The 12,692-nt window shown below is 37.3% G+C and overlaps 1 protein-coding gene across 2 annotated transcripts in view; it reads right to left on the reverse strand.

Annotated features, from left to right (window-relative positions):
- Window positions 1-12,692, reverse strand: part of ZC3H13 (zinc finger CCCH-type containing 13) — a 39,365-nt gene that overhangs the window by 11,414 nt on the left and 15,259 nt on the right. For both annotated transcript variants that reach the window (XM_010728824.3, XM_003203330.4), the window contains exons 5-11: window positions 11,735-11,874; window positions 10,867-11,027; window positions 10,003-10,200; window positions 8,532-8,705; window positions 4,989-5,299; window positions 3,027-3,491; window positions 2,245-2,427 (exon numbers count right to left, since the gene is read on the reverse strand). In XM_010728824.3, coding sequence (XP_010727126.1) covers window positions 2,245-2,427; window positions 3,027-3,491; window positions 4,989-5,299; window positions 8,532-8,705; window positions 10,003-10,200; window positions 10,867-11,027; window positions 11,735-11,874 — 1,632 coding nt within the window. The remainder of the gene's footprint in view (window positions 1-2,244; window positions 2,428-3,026; window positions 3,492-4,988; window positions 5,300-8,531; window positions 8,706-10,002; window positions 10,201-10,866; window positions 11,028-11,734; window positions 11,875-12,692) is intronic.

The following is a 12,692-nucleotide window of genomic DNA, read 5'->3' on the forward strand; positions in this document are numbered from 1 at the left end:
ACATACTCATGAAAATGAAGTATTAGAACTTCTTTAAGAAAATGTTACCTCCCAAAACCAAGCATCACAGGTTTACAAGAACTCACTGCATTTACTTTGCTTCAAGTTTTACTATATATCTCCTATATATCGCCTATCTCCTCCCAGAAGACATCCCTACACAGAAATGCAGAACGAAATCCAACTGAAAAGGAGAGATGATGATGAAATACAGAATGCATACCTGCTCTACGTTTTCATGTATCTTCATAGAAGCTGAGTTTTTCAATGTTCAGACAGTGAATCAGGGTTATCAAGAAAACTGCATACATAAAATAACTGATCCAGAAGAATAGTGAAGCTTGATTATCTAGGGGTATTTGCTCACTGGAGATCTACAGCTAAAGTTTAGCTCACTTTATTACTTTTTAATATATTTCATTTGAATATTTCAGTAAATTTTGATGACTTTGTAACAATTTTTGTGCTGATGTTAGAGGTATTTCAACAGTGAAAGATCAATAAAACTTATTGCACTATACATACCCAAAGCATTATACAACAAACACAAACTGCGGCAACAGAGAGAAGTCCATCACTTTGAGTATACTTCCCTGTAAATTGAGACAATGTCCACCAGGGACAAGCAGCCAGAGTCTGGACAGGACTTAAGTCAATAAAACATGCACATTTCCATTGGTTTAATCAATTTTAATCTCAGAGTGAATTAACAATGATTTAATGCTCCCTTGTTACCAAGTAAAATTAAAAGTAAATTTGAATGACATTTCTGCCATGTATGTTAATACTTGTTTTTACAGATCTTAAATCATCAGTTCATGCAATTGGTTCCGCGATAGGTTTCATATTCTTCAAACAGTGTCTGTAACTATATAATATGATATATTGGGCATATCTAGTACTAAGTTTTAGACAAAAGTTCTGTAGTATTTACTATGTCAGGTTTTGTGACAAAACATCGACACAAAACATTTACACTACTCAAGATACCTGCAAGTGTATTAGACATTTGAACATGGAACACCAGCACTTCGTAAATAACCTTATTATTTGAAACACCACTCCAACAGTGGTTGGGTATACCAACCTAGTACTTCAGTTGAATAAAGAGAGATCAAATACGCAGGTTTGCATTTTAAAATCACACTGAAATGTTTCTTTATATATCACAGAACTAAGCACCAACAAGAATCTACCCTGATACTCCTCCGAATGACAAATTTTAAGACAGTGGTCTAATCATGGAAACTATGTATTGACTTGTATCTCTGAATTGGATTTGAAATTAAAAAAATGATCTAAACTTTTAAGGACAAAAATGACAAATTTTATCTCCATTTAAGCTCTTTAGCTATTTTTTTCCCCAAAAGGAAAAATAGTCCATTCAAAGCATCTTTCCTTCACGAAACATATTTTGCTGTAGAACTTGTCTTTACTTCTAAGTTGCTGTTTCTTTTTGTTTGTTTTTAATGAAAAACTCAGTATGATAGGGAAATTACAAATTAAGTTATTCAGTGAGTATTCGGAAATGGATGATGTGAAAGCTAGTCTGCAAGAGCTGACCTCCCAGGACACATTCAGACTGCAGCATTTTTCAGCTAACATGAGAAAGGAAACCTAGAGAACAGGTTTGCTGAAATTCTGCCTTGAAGACACAAGAGAATCTAGGGCAGTAACTTTAACAAGAACAAGCAGTAACAGACATATTTCAGCAGGCCAAAAAACATTCCACAAAGTAGCATACAAAACATCCCTTTGAAAAACTGAAGGTGAACACCTAGAAAACACTGTCCTTTATAAAACACTCTTACTGAGAGAGGAAAAAAATCACTGTAGTTTTATATTTGTTCTTCACAGCTCCTCCTTTCATTTCCATACCATTTTAATTTGCTTGACTTCTCTTCCTTTAATTGGTAAGCAATACAAATATTCTCCAGAGTGGAACTTGTTACTGAGTTACTCAGAGACAACAGAGTATACTTTCAGGTGAAAAAGTGTGACATCTTTCATTCTCTGTCTAAAAGAACGATCCTGCATCTTTTTTCCATGATAACTGGTATCTGTACCATCTGTACAGGTTACCCCTATTGATGAATTTAACTTGAAGTACAAGATTAACATTAGTGCATAGTTATTTATGAATTAGTAGTGGGAGGAGGTGGAAATAAAGGATATCCACCTTCATACATACACCGTATGTGTGTAATACATATCTATGTGTGTGTAATATATGCATTAAAATACCTCTTTCTCTGTTGTCCCTCCTGTCCCGTTCACCATGCCTTCTTTCAAAGGAGGAATCCCTTGCTTGGTCTCGACTATCGTAGCGATCCCGATCAGGGTAGCTACTCCTTGATTCCCAACTGTCATGGTAGTTTCCACTACTGCTGTGACCATCAACCTGGGATCCTCTAGTCCCCCGACTTCCTAATAGTGATGTAACAATATAAAATATGAGTTCTCACACACAAGGAAATCCATTCATGTTGTACACTAACTATAGTATCAACGTTTCATCAAACTCTTCAACACAGTGCATCAAACTTTAAAAAATACTGTCAAAGTTTAAAATTCCCCCCTTTTTTCCTCTTTATCAAACAAGAAATGGGGATGGGGACGAAGTATGGTCTACACAGCTGCTTTTGAGAAAATAAAATTGCTGTCCAGTACTTGGAGACGTGCTGTTCCCTACTAATCTACTACACATCAGCCTCTCGTTGCTTGTGGCCCATGGGAAAACCCAGGGTTGGGCAACAGAATCATCGAGATGGTTGCATGGATTCGAGTTTGTTTTAAACCAATATGGCAGGATACCAGTGTCACGTCTCTTTTTTAACAAATGAAGAAAGCAGAAGGGCTATAATTTTAATCAATCATTCTAATTTAATAACAACACAACTGAACATAACTCAAAAGGATGAACTATTAGGCAGTTCCCGTATGTCTTATCAAACAAGGTAATACAGATGTCAAGATTCAATCTCCAATGATAAAGATGTTTGTTAGTATTTTAAATCATGTAATACCTTTGTCAGATAATTCCGGACCTCTGCCTCGACTTCTGCCAGTCCGATCGCTTCTGCTCTCATTTCTGGAATCACTTCTGGAGTCATTCCTCGTTTCAGCACGAGAGCTCTCCTCTCTGCCATGGGACCTTCCATAGCTGCGTGAGTCCTCCTGATACTGGTCATCCTTTTTATGGGCATCCCGACTTTCTCTGTCTCTGTAGTCGTGAGAATCTCGCGTGGAACGTGAGTCTCTTTGATCACGACTATCTTTGTTATCTCTGCTATAATCTCTTGTATCTCTAGAGTCTCGAGTGTCTCTGGATTCCCTCGTCTCCCTCCGATCTCTGTTATCTCTTGTGTCCCTCCGATCTCTTCCATCACGAGATTCTCTATCGTCTCTATGATCCCTGGAGGTACTCTGCTCCTGGTCATAATCACGATCATCTCTTGTTTCTCTTTCTTTTTCCCTTTTCCCTCTAGTTTCTGTAAAATATTTTAAAAAGTGTTATATACCCTGCTTAATCAAAGCAAGCAACAATTTAGAAGACAACATTAAATCAGTATCATAGAAGTAAACTTTGACATACTCACAGTAAATTAGAATTAATATGGGAAAAGGATAACGTGATGCTGTGTATCCATCTAAATACTCAGTAAGCTCTAAAGATCTTTTTGTGAATTTGAATTTGTACTTTACAAATATTTAGCAATTCAGAAGAGAGCAAGTATAGTACAAATAAATTTCTAAGACATTAGAAAGAAAGTACACTTCAACAATTTAAAGACAGTTATCATTTTTCTTCCAAACATAGTTCTTTTCTATTCCACACACACATGCTTTCAGGAAATCTGTGCTACAACTAGACCACCTGCTTTTAAGACCTCAATGCTCTGCTAAAATCTTTTTTTTTTTTTAATTATTTACAGTGCTATTGTTCAGAAAAGTGAGTTTTTAGTAGGTCTAAAAAAAAGCTGACAAATGCAACCTTTGTAATTGGTCTCTTGAGAGAAATGGCATGTTTGTCCACTACAAATTGCTCAACCAACTTTACAGACTTCCAGAAGGAAGGATTCTTTTTTTTGTACGTAACTCACTTAATGAAAAAGACTTCAGATAAATCTATCAGTGATGACTGAATTAGCATTTAAGTACCTCACAGAAATGAGCAATAATAGGTACAAATATCCTCCTGCCACCCAGCTGATTCAGTAGCACAGAATCACAGAATGGCTTCGGTTGTAAGGGACCTCAAAGATCATCTAGTTCCAACCCCCATGCCATGTACAGGGTCACCAACCACTTGATCAGACTGCTCAGGAACCCATCAAGCCTGGCCTTGAATGCCTTCAGGGAGAAGGCATAGACAGATCTAGAGATAACCCCATGACAGATACGGCACTCACAGCTTCTCTGGGCAGCCTGTTCCAGCATCCTCTGAGTGAAGAATTTCTGCCTAACATGTAACCTGTATCTCTCCTTTTTCAGTTCAAATTCATTCCACCTTGTCCTATCACTATCTACTTGCACGAAAAAGTCAATCCTCTTCCTGCTTACAAGCTCCTTTCAAGTACTGGCAAATAGCAGTGAGGTCTCCCCACAGCCTTCTCTTCCCCAGACTAAACAATCCCAACTCCCTCAAGCTCTCATCATAGGTGGGGTGCTCCAGTTAATGCTTCTTAAAAGTGTAAGGTCGCTTACCTACTGTCACATTACTGCTTCACACAAGAAACACCTGAACAGATGCCTACAGGATCTCTTGCATCAGCTGAGCCTACCCAAGTAGTGCCGACAGAGCAAAGCCATTGCACTGTCCCCAAAACAAGCACCATCAGCAGAGAAAGAATAATACAGATTTCTGATTATTTTCTTCACCACCTTGGCCACTGGGATAAAGACAATGCCACAAACTGAAAACCAAGGTACAAAATGCAATCTGCAAACAAATAAAAACTGTCCTCGAGTTCTATTTTTATTCATACCATCCCGCCTTTCGTGGCGCCTGTCATGAGACTGTGAAGTTCGGTCTCGATCGTGCCTTCCCTTTTCTCTTCCAGGGGATCGGTGCCTTGAAGGGCTTCGCTTCCTCTGAGGAGAAGAGGAAGAACGTGGGGGGTAGGGGGAAGATGATCGCCTTGCAGGCGGAGAAGCTGTCCTTTGATAGGAGGGAGAAGGAGTTCTTTTGCGGTGTGGGGAAGGAGAATGTCTTTGAACAGAGGAACCTGACTGTGATGAAGAAGAGTGGTGTCTAGAGGATATGGGAGAATGACGCTGGCCAGATGGAGAAGCAGATCTGCAAGAAAGGGTTACAAAAGTTAAATTACTAGACCGTACTTAAACTCGAGGGATTATATTAAATTGTGCATTCTCTATCCTCTGTCTGCTGGAAACATGTTCTATTTCTTATTACAAAGCACTGATCTTCAAACAGTTCAGACTTGTATCCTGGAAACTCATACGTGTATCTACTTAAAAGTTGAACAAACATGAATGCTACAGGCAGAGGAATCTTTTACTTTATAAAGTAAGAAAAAATATACACTAAGTTTCTCTCATCTTGCAAATCCCTTAGCTTAAATAAATACCATTTACACAACAGTGAAGAGATTTCCTCAAAATGTGTTACCACATGCAAATCCAACATGGACACATAAATGCTTCAAGCCTTTGAGCTCAGCAGCAGCTGTTTTACCTTATCAGCATCTAAGCAACTTGCAAGTGTCTTTTCACAGGAAATACGCATTGCACTTAATTCCCAGCTCCCTTCTACTTACAAGATTTCAGAGACTCCAAACAGAAGAGCAGGAGTCAGAATAAAAATGCATTTTCAAAAAAATTCACTTAAGTAATTCACGCTTTTAAATGTCCTTATAGTGTCAGTAACTTTAAACAAACCTCCAGATCTTACAGATGAATTTCTCAGTTCCAGGTGACTCACCAAGGGAGGATTACTTTACCAAAGGCAAGATCTTCCCTACAATATTCCTCAATAGCCCAGCATGTTGTAGTTGGCAGAGATACATATATAATACAACTTCTGCTGAATATCTTGAAAATGTCACAAGAAATTACTCTCAGTGGGATAGCTGATGTCAGTTGGACTCTAGATAGAATAAGCTCCAGAGTGCTTCAGGTTAGCAGGCTTTCAGCATGTCAAGTTGCTCTCGAGAAGCTAAATTAACAGCCATCAATGCTGCTCAGCAATGGATCTCATGGCTAAAGCCATTTTCTAATAGACTAAGACTATGCAGGTAAAAAGATTCTTCTTGTGTTAAGAACAGAGGAACGATTCAGTTTCCAAGGAGCAAAGCTCTGGGAACAGAATGCTAAGTGTAATCACTGGTGACCTGAGACAGGAACCCAAGTCTGTATGGAAGTCTTTTTTGGGTAAAAAACATGGTGGGAATCTGCTATTAATATCAGCATTTCAGCCTCCTAGTTAATGTCAATGACTCAAAAAAACTGCCCCATGGAGTGGTATATTGATTATCAAAGGAGCAAACTCACAAAGATGGTGATTCTACCTCTTGATTATCAACTATAGAACCAGATACACTCACTAAAGGATGCTCTATGACTTTTCCTTGAAGTCAAAGAAAATATTTTACAGAACAGGCTGAAACAAAAATTGAAGTGAGACAATCAGCTCTACTAGAAGAACACTCAGGAAGGTGGCAGAAAGGAAGGGATGAGACAGAAAAATAAATAAAATCAGCCTTTGAATATATTTAACTGAAAAAGGCTGAGGAACAGGTTGCATCTGTTTTTTGATTTAATGTGTACTGTGTCTACAAGTCTATATGCTTGCAGAAAGATACTGCCAGGCCTGGAAACTATCCCACTAAGATGCATCTATGATGGTCAATGCCAGAGACTATTTGTAGTACCCAAGAGCAGGCTAAGAATTTGCATCTCTTGATCTGAATGTATAAAATTGCACGGGATCCAGCTGATGTATTTTTGTAGATTAGGGACACCTGGAACATCTCCAGACTGTCTGACATCCAGGATGTTTAAGTGTAGCCTCTTTTGTCTGAAAAAAAATAAATCCTCAAGGTCTCCTGTTCATGCTATAGGTAAATATTCTTCCTGGATGGCAGGAAACAGTAAACTCAAATTTCTCAGTCTCCATAAGTGTATATTTACACTGGTTGCAGATTGCTATCACAAGAGGGAAGGCCTGACTACTGAGGGCAGAGGACTGATTCCTGAGGGAACATGTAGTTCTGTATGCCACTAAGATGGTAATTTGTTCACATGGTTGCGTACAATCGAAACAGATGGCCTGGAACCAGTAGTAAAGCTCCCAAAGTGCTCAGAAAGTAAAACACTGTCAGAGCTAGAACTAAGAGAATCTAATTTCATGACTTACCATCTTTACATTTGCTTTTCACTGGAAACAAGCAGAATGTTTCCTTCCCTCTAACAGAAGGCCTACTTTTTCCCTGCTTAACTCCATTCCACAATACTTCAAATGTCTGCATAGAATCCCCATATGAATAGTGAGAAGTAAAACACTGTAATAGGCTAGAAGTGGCGAAAGGGGTGCTTCAGAGGTGTTCTTCAGTATCCTTACTACTGGCAGCTGCAGGGGGAAATAGGATGCTCTACTCCCTTTCCAATAAACAGGCCAATTTGGAGAAAGTCTCCATCAACGATGCCTAGATTAATAAGCTGAGTAACCACAGCAGCAAGAACTTGCTCACAACTCTTAGGATAGCTCAACAGATGTCACATATATTCATGCTGATGAAACAAGAAAAATAAAGCCCATCTGGTGTCCTTCCCATACCCTTCCAAAAAGAAGCGTGGAAAATAAGTATACCTTCTATTCCATTACAAAGATTAGGGACACAGTATTTAGTACTACCATTCTGAACTATAACTTAGAAATTCTTTAAGACTCAAATAAGAAGCTTTCTCCCTTTCCTTTTAAAAAAGTAGTAACTTTTCTCAGGGTGGAAAAGATTTTTTTCCTAAGATGCCTAGAATCAGCAGAAATTGTGTCTTATCTGAAGGGTCTCTGAAATGGTCCTTAAACTGTACTATTTAGTTAGCTGCTCTTGCTTTTCAAGAAAGATAGAGCCAAGATTAGTAAGTGCATAATCATATCCATTTCAGAATGCTGAAATTCTGCTCCTTCTCCAGCTCCAAGATACATTTCTCACATTTTTTGCTTTCCAATGAGGGAGAAGAAGAAGAGGAAAAAAGGTTCCTAAACGATCACGGATTGAGCACGTCTCATATCAGACTTGTGAAGTTCCATGTAAAGCCAAAATATCTGAGAGAAACTGATGAATGGAAGCCTGCACAACGACTTGTGCTTCTGACATGACAAGTACTTTCCATGTAGTACTTGCACAAACAAACAAAAACATAAAAAAGCCTCTGAACTCCATTTTCTGATGCAACCACATACCCACAAATAGACCAGAAGTCTATGAACAAGCAGTCAAAGCAATGGAGGAAGTTTCTCAATGACAACTAATATGGGAGTAATCTATGCAGCTGAACACAACACTCACCTGCGAGAGGGTGAGAAGTTATGCTTGTGAGTAGTTGATTTCACTGGGGCTCGTGAGACTTGTCGTCGCCTCGCAGCAGGAGGTGAATATTCCCTGGAAGGGGAGGAATTACTGCCAGAATGATCTGCAGGACTGGGAGAACGCTTCTGCCTATGGGAACCTTCAGAAGGATCTCTGGGAAACATAAAGAGCAGTGTGTTCAACAGGCATAACAAGGCTTTAGTGCATTTCTATGAGAGAACTTTTACTCACAAGATCCAAAATTACCCTTAAGTTCATTCCATCTGTAATTCCAAATATGAAATTACCTTAAAGCTAGCAGAATTACGGAGTGCAAGATGTTCACTAACCAATGAATTGTAAAATTCAGAACTATGAGATAGTAAAATGAAAACAGGCTTATAATTTTACCTAATATTTCAGTCAATGGTGAAACAAAACTTCTATCAGTGGAGACTTATCTTGTTGCCTGTAATGTTAGTATTTTATTTAAGAAGACTCAAGTTCACAGATACTTTGAAACACTAATCGCATTTTCTAACAAATGAAAGATCTGTCTGAACCTTCAATTATTTCACTTACTGCACTTCATGAAGATTTCACATTAATTTTTATGGTAACAAAGGTCAATGAAAATCCAGTACTGAAATCAAAGGCTGCAGTCACCACAGCAATACTTGATTATAGTAAATCCATGAGCCTCTTGACCCTTCCAGTACTACCTTAGTTTTCTATGGTTTACAACCTTCCAGTAATTAAGTTTGCAAACACAAGTGAAATAATATATTTCAAAATAAATCAGTTTTTACTTTATCAATTAAAAATACACAATTTAGTGGTCTTCCACTCCTAAGTCTTTGCTGTGCTAGTTACCAAAGCAAGCACATACAAATATGTACTACTCTATTTTTATCAAGGCAACAGAAGGCTTAAAAATGCAAATGTTATATTTATCAACTATTAAAGTTGACACAACATGACAACCATGCTTCAAAAGGCTAAGGGAATAGTCCTATCAGTCCACCATTTGAGATATACATATGCATAATTGAAGACACTGCAGAATTCCAACAGACTTCTTCAGAAATGCTTTCTAACAACCCAAGTCTAAGGGTGCCACCAACAATTCAGAAAGATAACTAGAGATAACTAGTCCTCTAAGATTTCAGAAAAGCAGGCAAGCAGACAAGCAAATGACTTGATAAAGATTTTGGCAAATGAATTATTTCATTCATGAATGTCCTGAATAATAATAAAATTTTCCAAAGAGCATTTGAGAAACTTATTGTTATGTATCTTAAACCTGCCAATATGTTACAGTTTATCTATCAATCCAGGTAGCACATTTAAAATGCTTAACCAGTACCAAAATGGTTGTTGGTAAAGCAGGTATAATTTGATGCTTTATAAAAGATAACTTTAAAAGCAAGGTTACATTAAGTTTAAAAGCTAATAACGTAACATAACTTACCTCTGCTTCTCTTTTTTCTCTTTGTGCCTTTCAAAGTCACGCCCTCTCTCTTTCACCTCCCTTGTCTTTTCATCTAAACGTTCTTTGCCCTTATGCTTTTCTTTGTGTTTTTTTCCTAAGGAAGTTTCCTCTTGTACTGGAGGAGGAGGACTTGGGGTACGAGGACCTTTCTTTTTACTCTGGTTACTTTTAGAACTCCTAGAGATAAATTAAAAAGAGTGCAAACTACTTCAAATAGTGACTTTCCAGATGTTGTCAGGAAAAGTTAAAATGGAAAGGGCTTTGCAGCTTTTAGGATAGGATTCACCACTCCATTAGCAAGCAGTGCTCAATAACTTGACTGAAGGGTACAAATTCACATTGAGCTCTGCAATTTATAACCTTTTATTTCTGGAACAAGTGAGCAAAAATAGAAACTGCTCTCATTCAGACAGAATTGTTTTCTGCAGTTGCAATGTCCTCACATGAACTGCATGTATCACAAGATCAGAACTCTGCAGTATCTGGTCTGCTTAGACTCCCCACTCTTCACATGTCACACACATACAGAAAATAACTTAAAGAACTCATATCTTAGATTTAAAGTTAACTACCTGACTCAGCACAAAGCATCCACCTGTTCTGAAATATGTATCTCACAGTTCAAAAACTTTTACATTATTTTTTCATATAAATGATCACTGACATAAACGTATAAAGCAGCTGCTGCCACATACTACAAGTCAATAACACTATCTCTGTTCTACTCTCTGACAGGAAGCATCATTTTGAGAAGTTCAGAAAGGAAAGAAAATTAAAAACTGTACCGATTATGAAAACCTCAGTAACAAAAGTTCCATATTCTCCCAAGATGCATCCACTGACCTTTGCTGATCCAAAAGTGGGGAAGATACAGTAGATGCTTTCTTCTCTTTCTTACTAGCCGAAGAGGAAGACTTCGGACTAGACCTTCGTTTTGGAGACTTGCTAGACTTTCTTGGTGATGGCGATGGTGATAATTTAGACCTAACCACCTCTGGAGAAATCTTGAGGAAAAGAGTACATTACATAATAAAATGTTGATGTTCAAAAGCTTTGCTATATGCTGATATAGATCAAACATGTAAGTAACAGTCTAGATGTGAGACCTTAATCATTTACACATCTACTTCAAATAAACTAACCAGAGATTTCAAAAAAGATGACATAAAATATGAGGGAAGAGAAGATGATGCACTGTAATACATTAGAAAAATGTATTACTACAAGATTATAATCATAACAATCTCAGTTAGCAGCCAAGTTTTTCCAATGGACTATCAGATTAGAAAAAAACAAAACAAAACAAAACAACAACAACAACAACAACAAAAAAAAAACAGAAAAAAACCTTCCCAAATATAAGGGTTTTCAGCAACCTAGTAACAGCTTTGCACCTGTCACTCTACTTTCCTCGTACATGAAAAGGACCTTTGTGTAAGTTATGCCTTGTGTTTTCTTCTACATATTATCTCTGTTAAAGGTTTCAAGTCATTCAATTGCAGTTTCTCACTGACTGAGAAGAAAACTTGGCTATGGTGCTATATGATTGAGCAGATACCTGCAAGTGACATCCAATTAATGTCGAGTTATACACATGCCACTTATTTACTTTCATGTAATACAGCAGAGTATTTGTCCAGAAGCTCAGGTCTTCCAGAAAACAAGAAGTCTGAAGTATTTTTTTTAAATTTTGCATTTACAGAATACAAACCTCCTTTTTAATGACAATCTCCTCTCGTTTCTCCATGTTTTCCTGTTCCAACTTCATGAGTTCTCTCTGAATCTTTTGGCGCTTCATTTCCAAAGACAGCTCATGATCATAATCATAGTTAACATCTCCATTATCAGAGTCTTTATTTAAAATAAAAAGGCAAACAGATTAACAAACTGATTACATATGAAATAAATAATATCACTTAGCACACCAGATGCCAAACATAAATATGTTAGTGTCTTTCAAGGATTACCTAAATGCATCAACAAATCTCTCCTCAAATTATCTGTATGAACGTGAAATAAATGCAGTTATTACCACACACACCTTAAAATACCTAAACATCTTTAAGAAGATTTCACTTATTTTAGAAACTTATGCAAACTATTAATCCGAAGTAGCAAGGGAAGCCCAGGAAACCATTTATATTTAAGTAACAAAAATATCTGAAATGAGTGTTTTCACAAAGATCAAAAATATGTGGAGCCCTATTTAATTGGGAAATCTCACATGAAGTGGTTTTAAATAGTAATGTTCTATACTAGAGCTTTCTGTTTAATAAGGTATCCCACAAAACAATTGATACGCTTGTTTAATTACATCTACAAACCCACTTTAAAATAAAAGGATGGTCTTCACGATCTCTTTCACATCACTACTACTTGGCTTTCACATTAAAAAAAAAACTCTCTATTTTCATTAAGTTCTCAGCACTTCATATCACACCTTTCGTGCCACACGACTGATATCTTGTTGAAAAAATAAGCAGTTTTACTCACTCTGATTACTTTCCTCATTTTGTTTGTGGTTACTTAAGCCTGATATTCAAAAAGCACTTTGATAAAATAACCTTCAGAAAAGAAGATATCCCATCAAACATCCATTAGCTTTCACTCCCCTTCTGACACACAGGAACTACATAGAAGTTTTTGCAATAATTATTTTCAGTCTGTTA

This window comes from Meleagris gallopavo, chromosome 1, assembly GCF_000146605.3.
Source record: "Meleagris gallopavo isolate NT-WF06-2002-E0010 breed Aviagen turkey brand Nicholas breeding stock chromosome 1, Turkey_5.1, whole genome shotgun sequence".
In the NCBI taxonomy this organism is placed as follows: domain Eukaryota; kingdom Metazoa; phylum Chordata; class Aves; order Galliformes; family Phasianidae; genus Meleagris; species Meleagris gallopavo.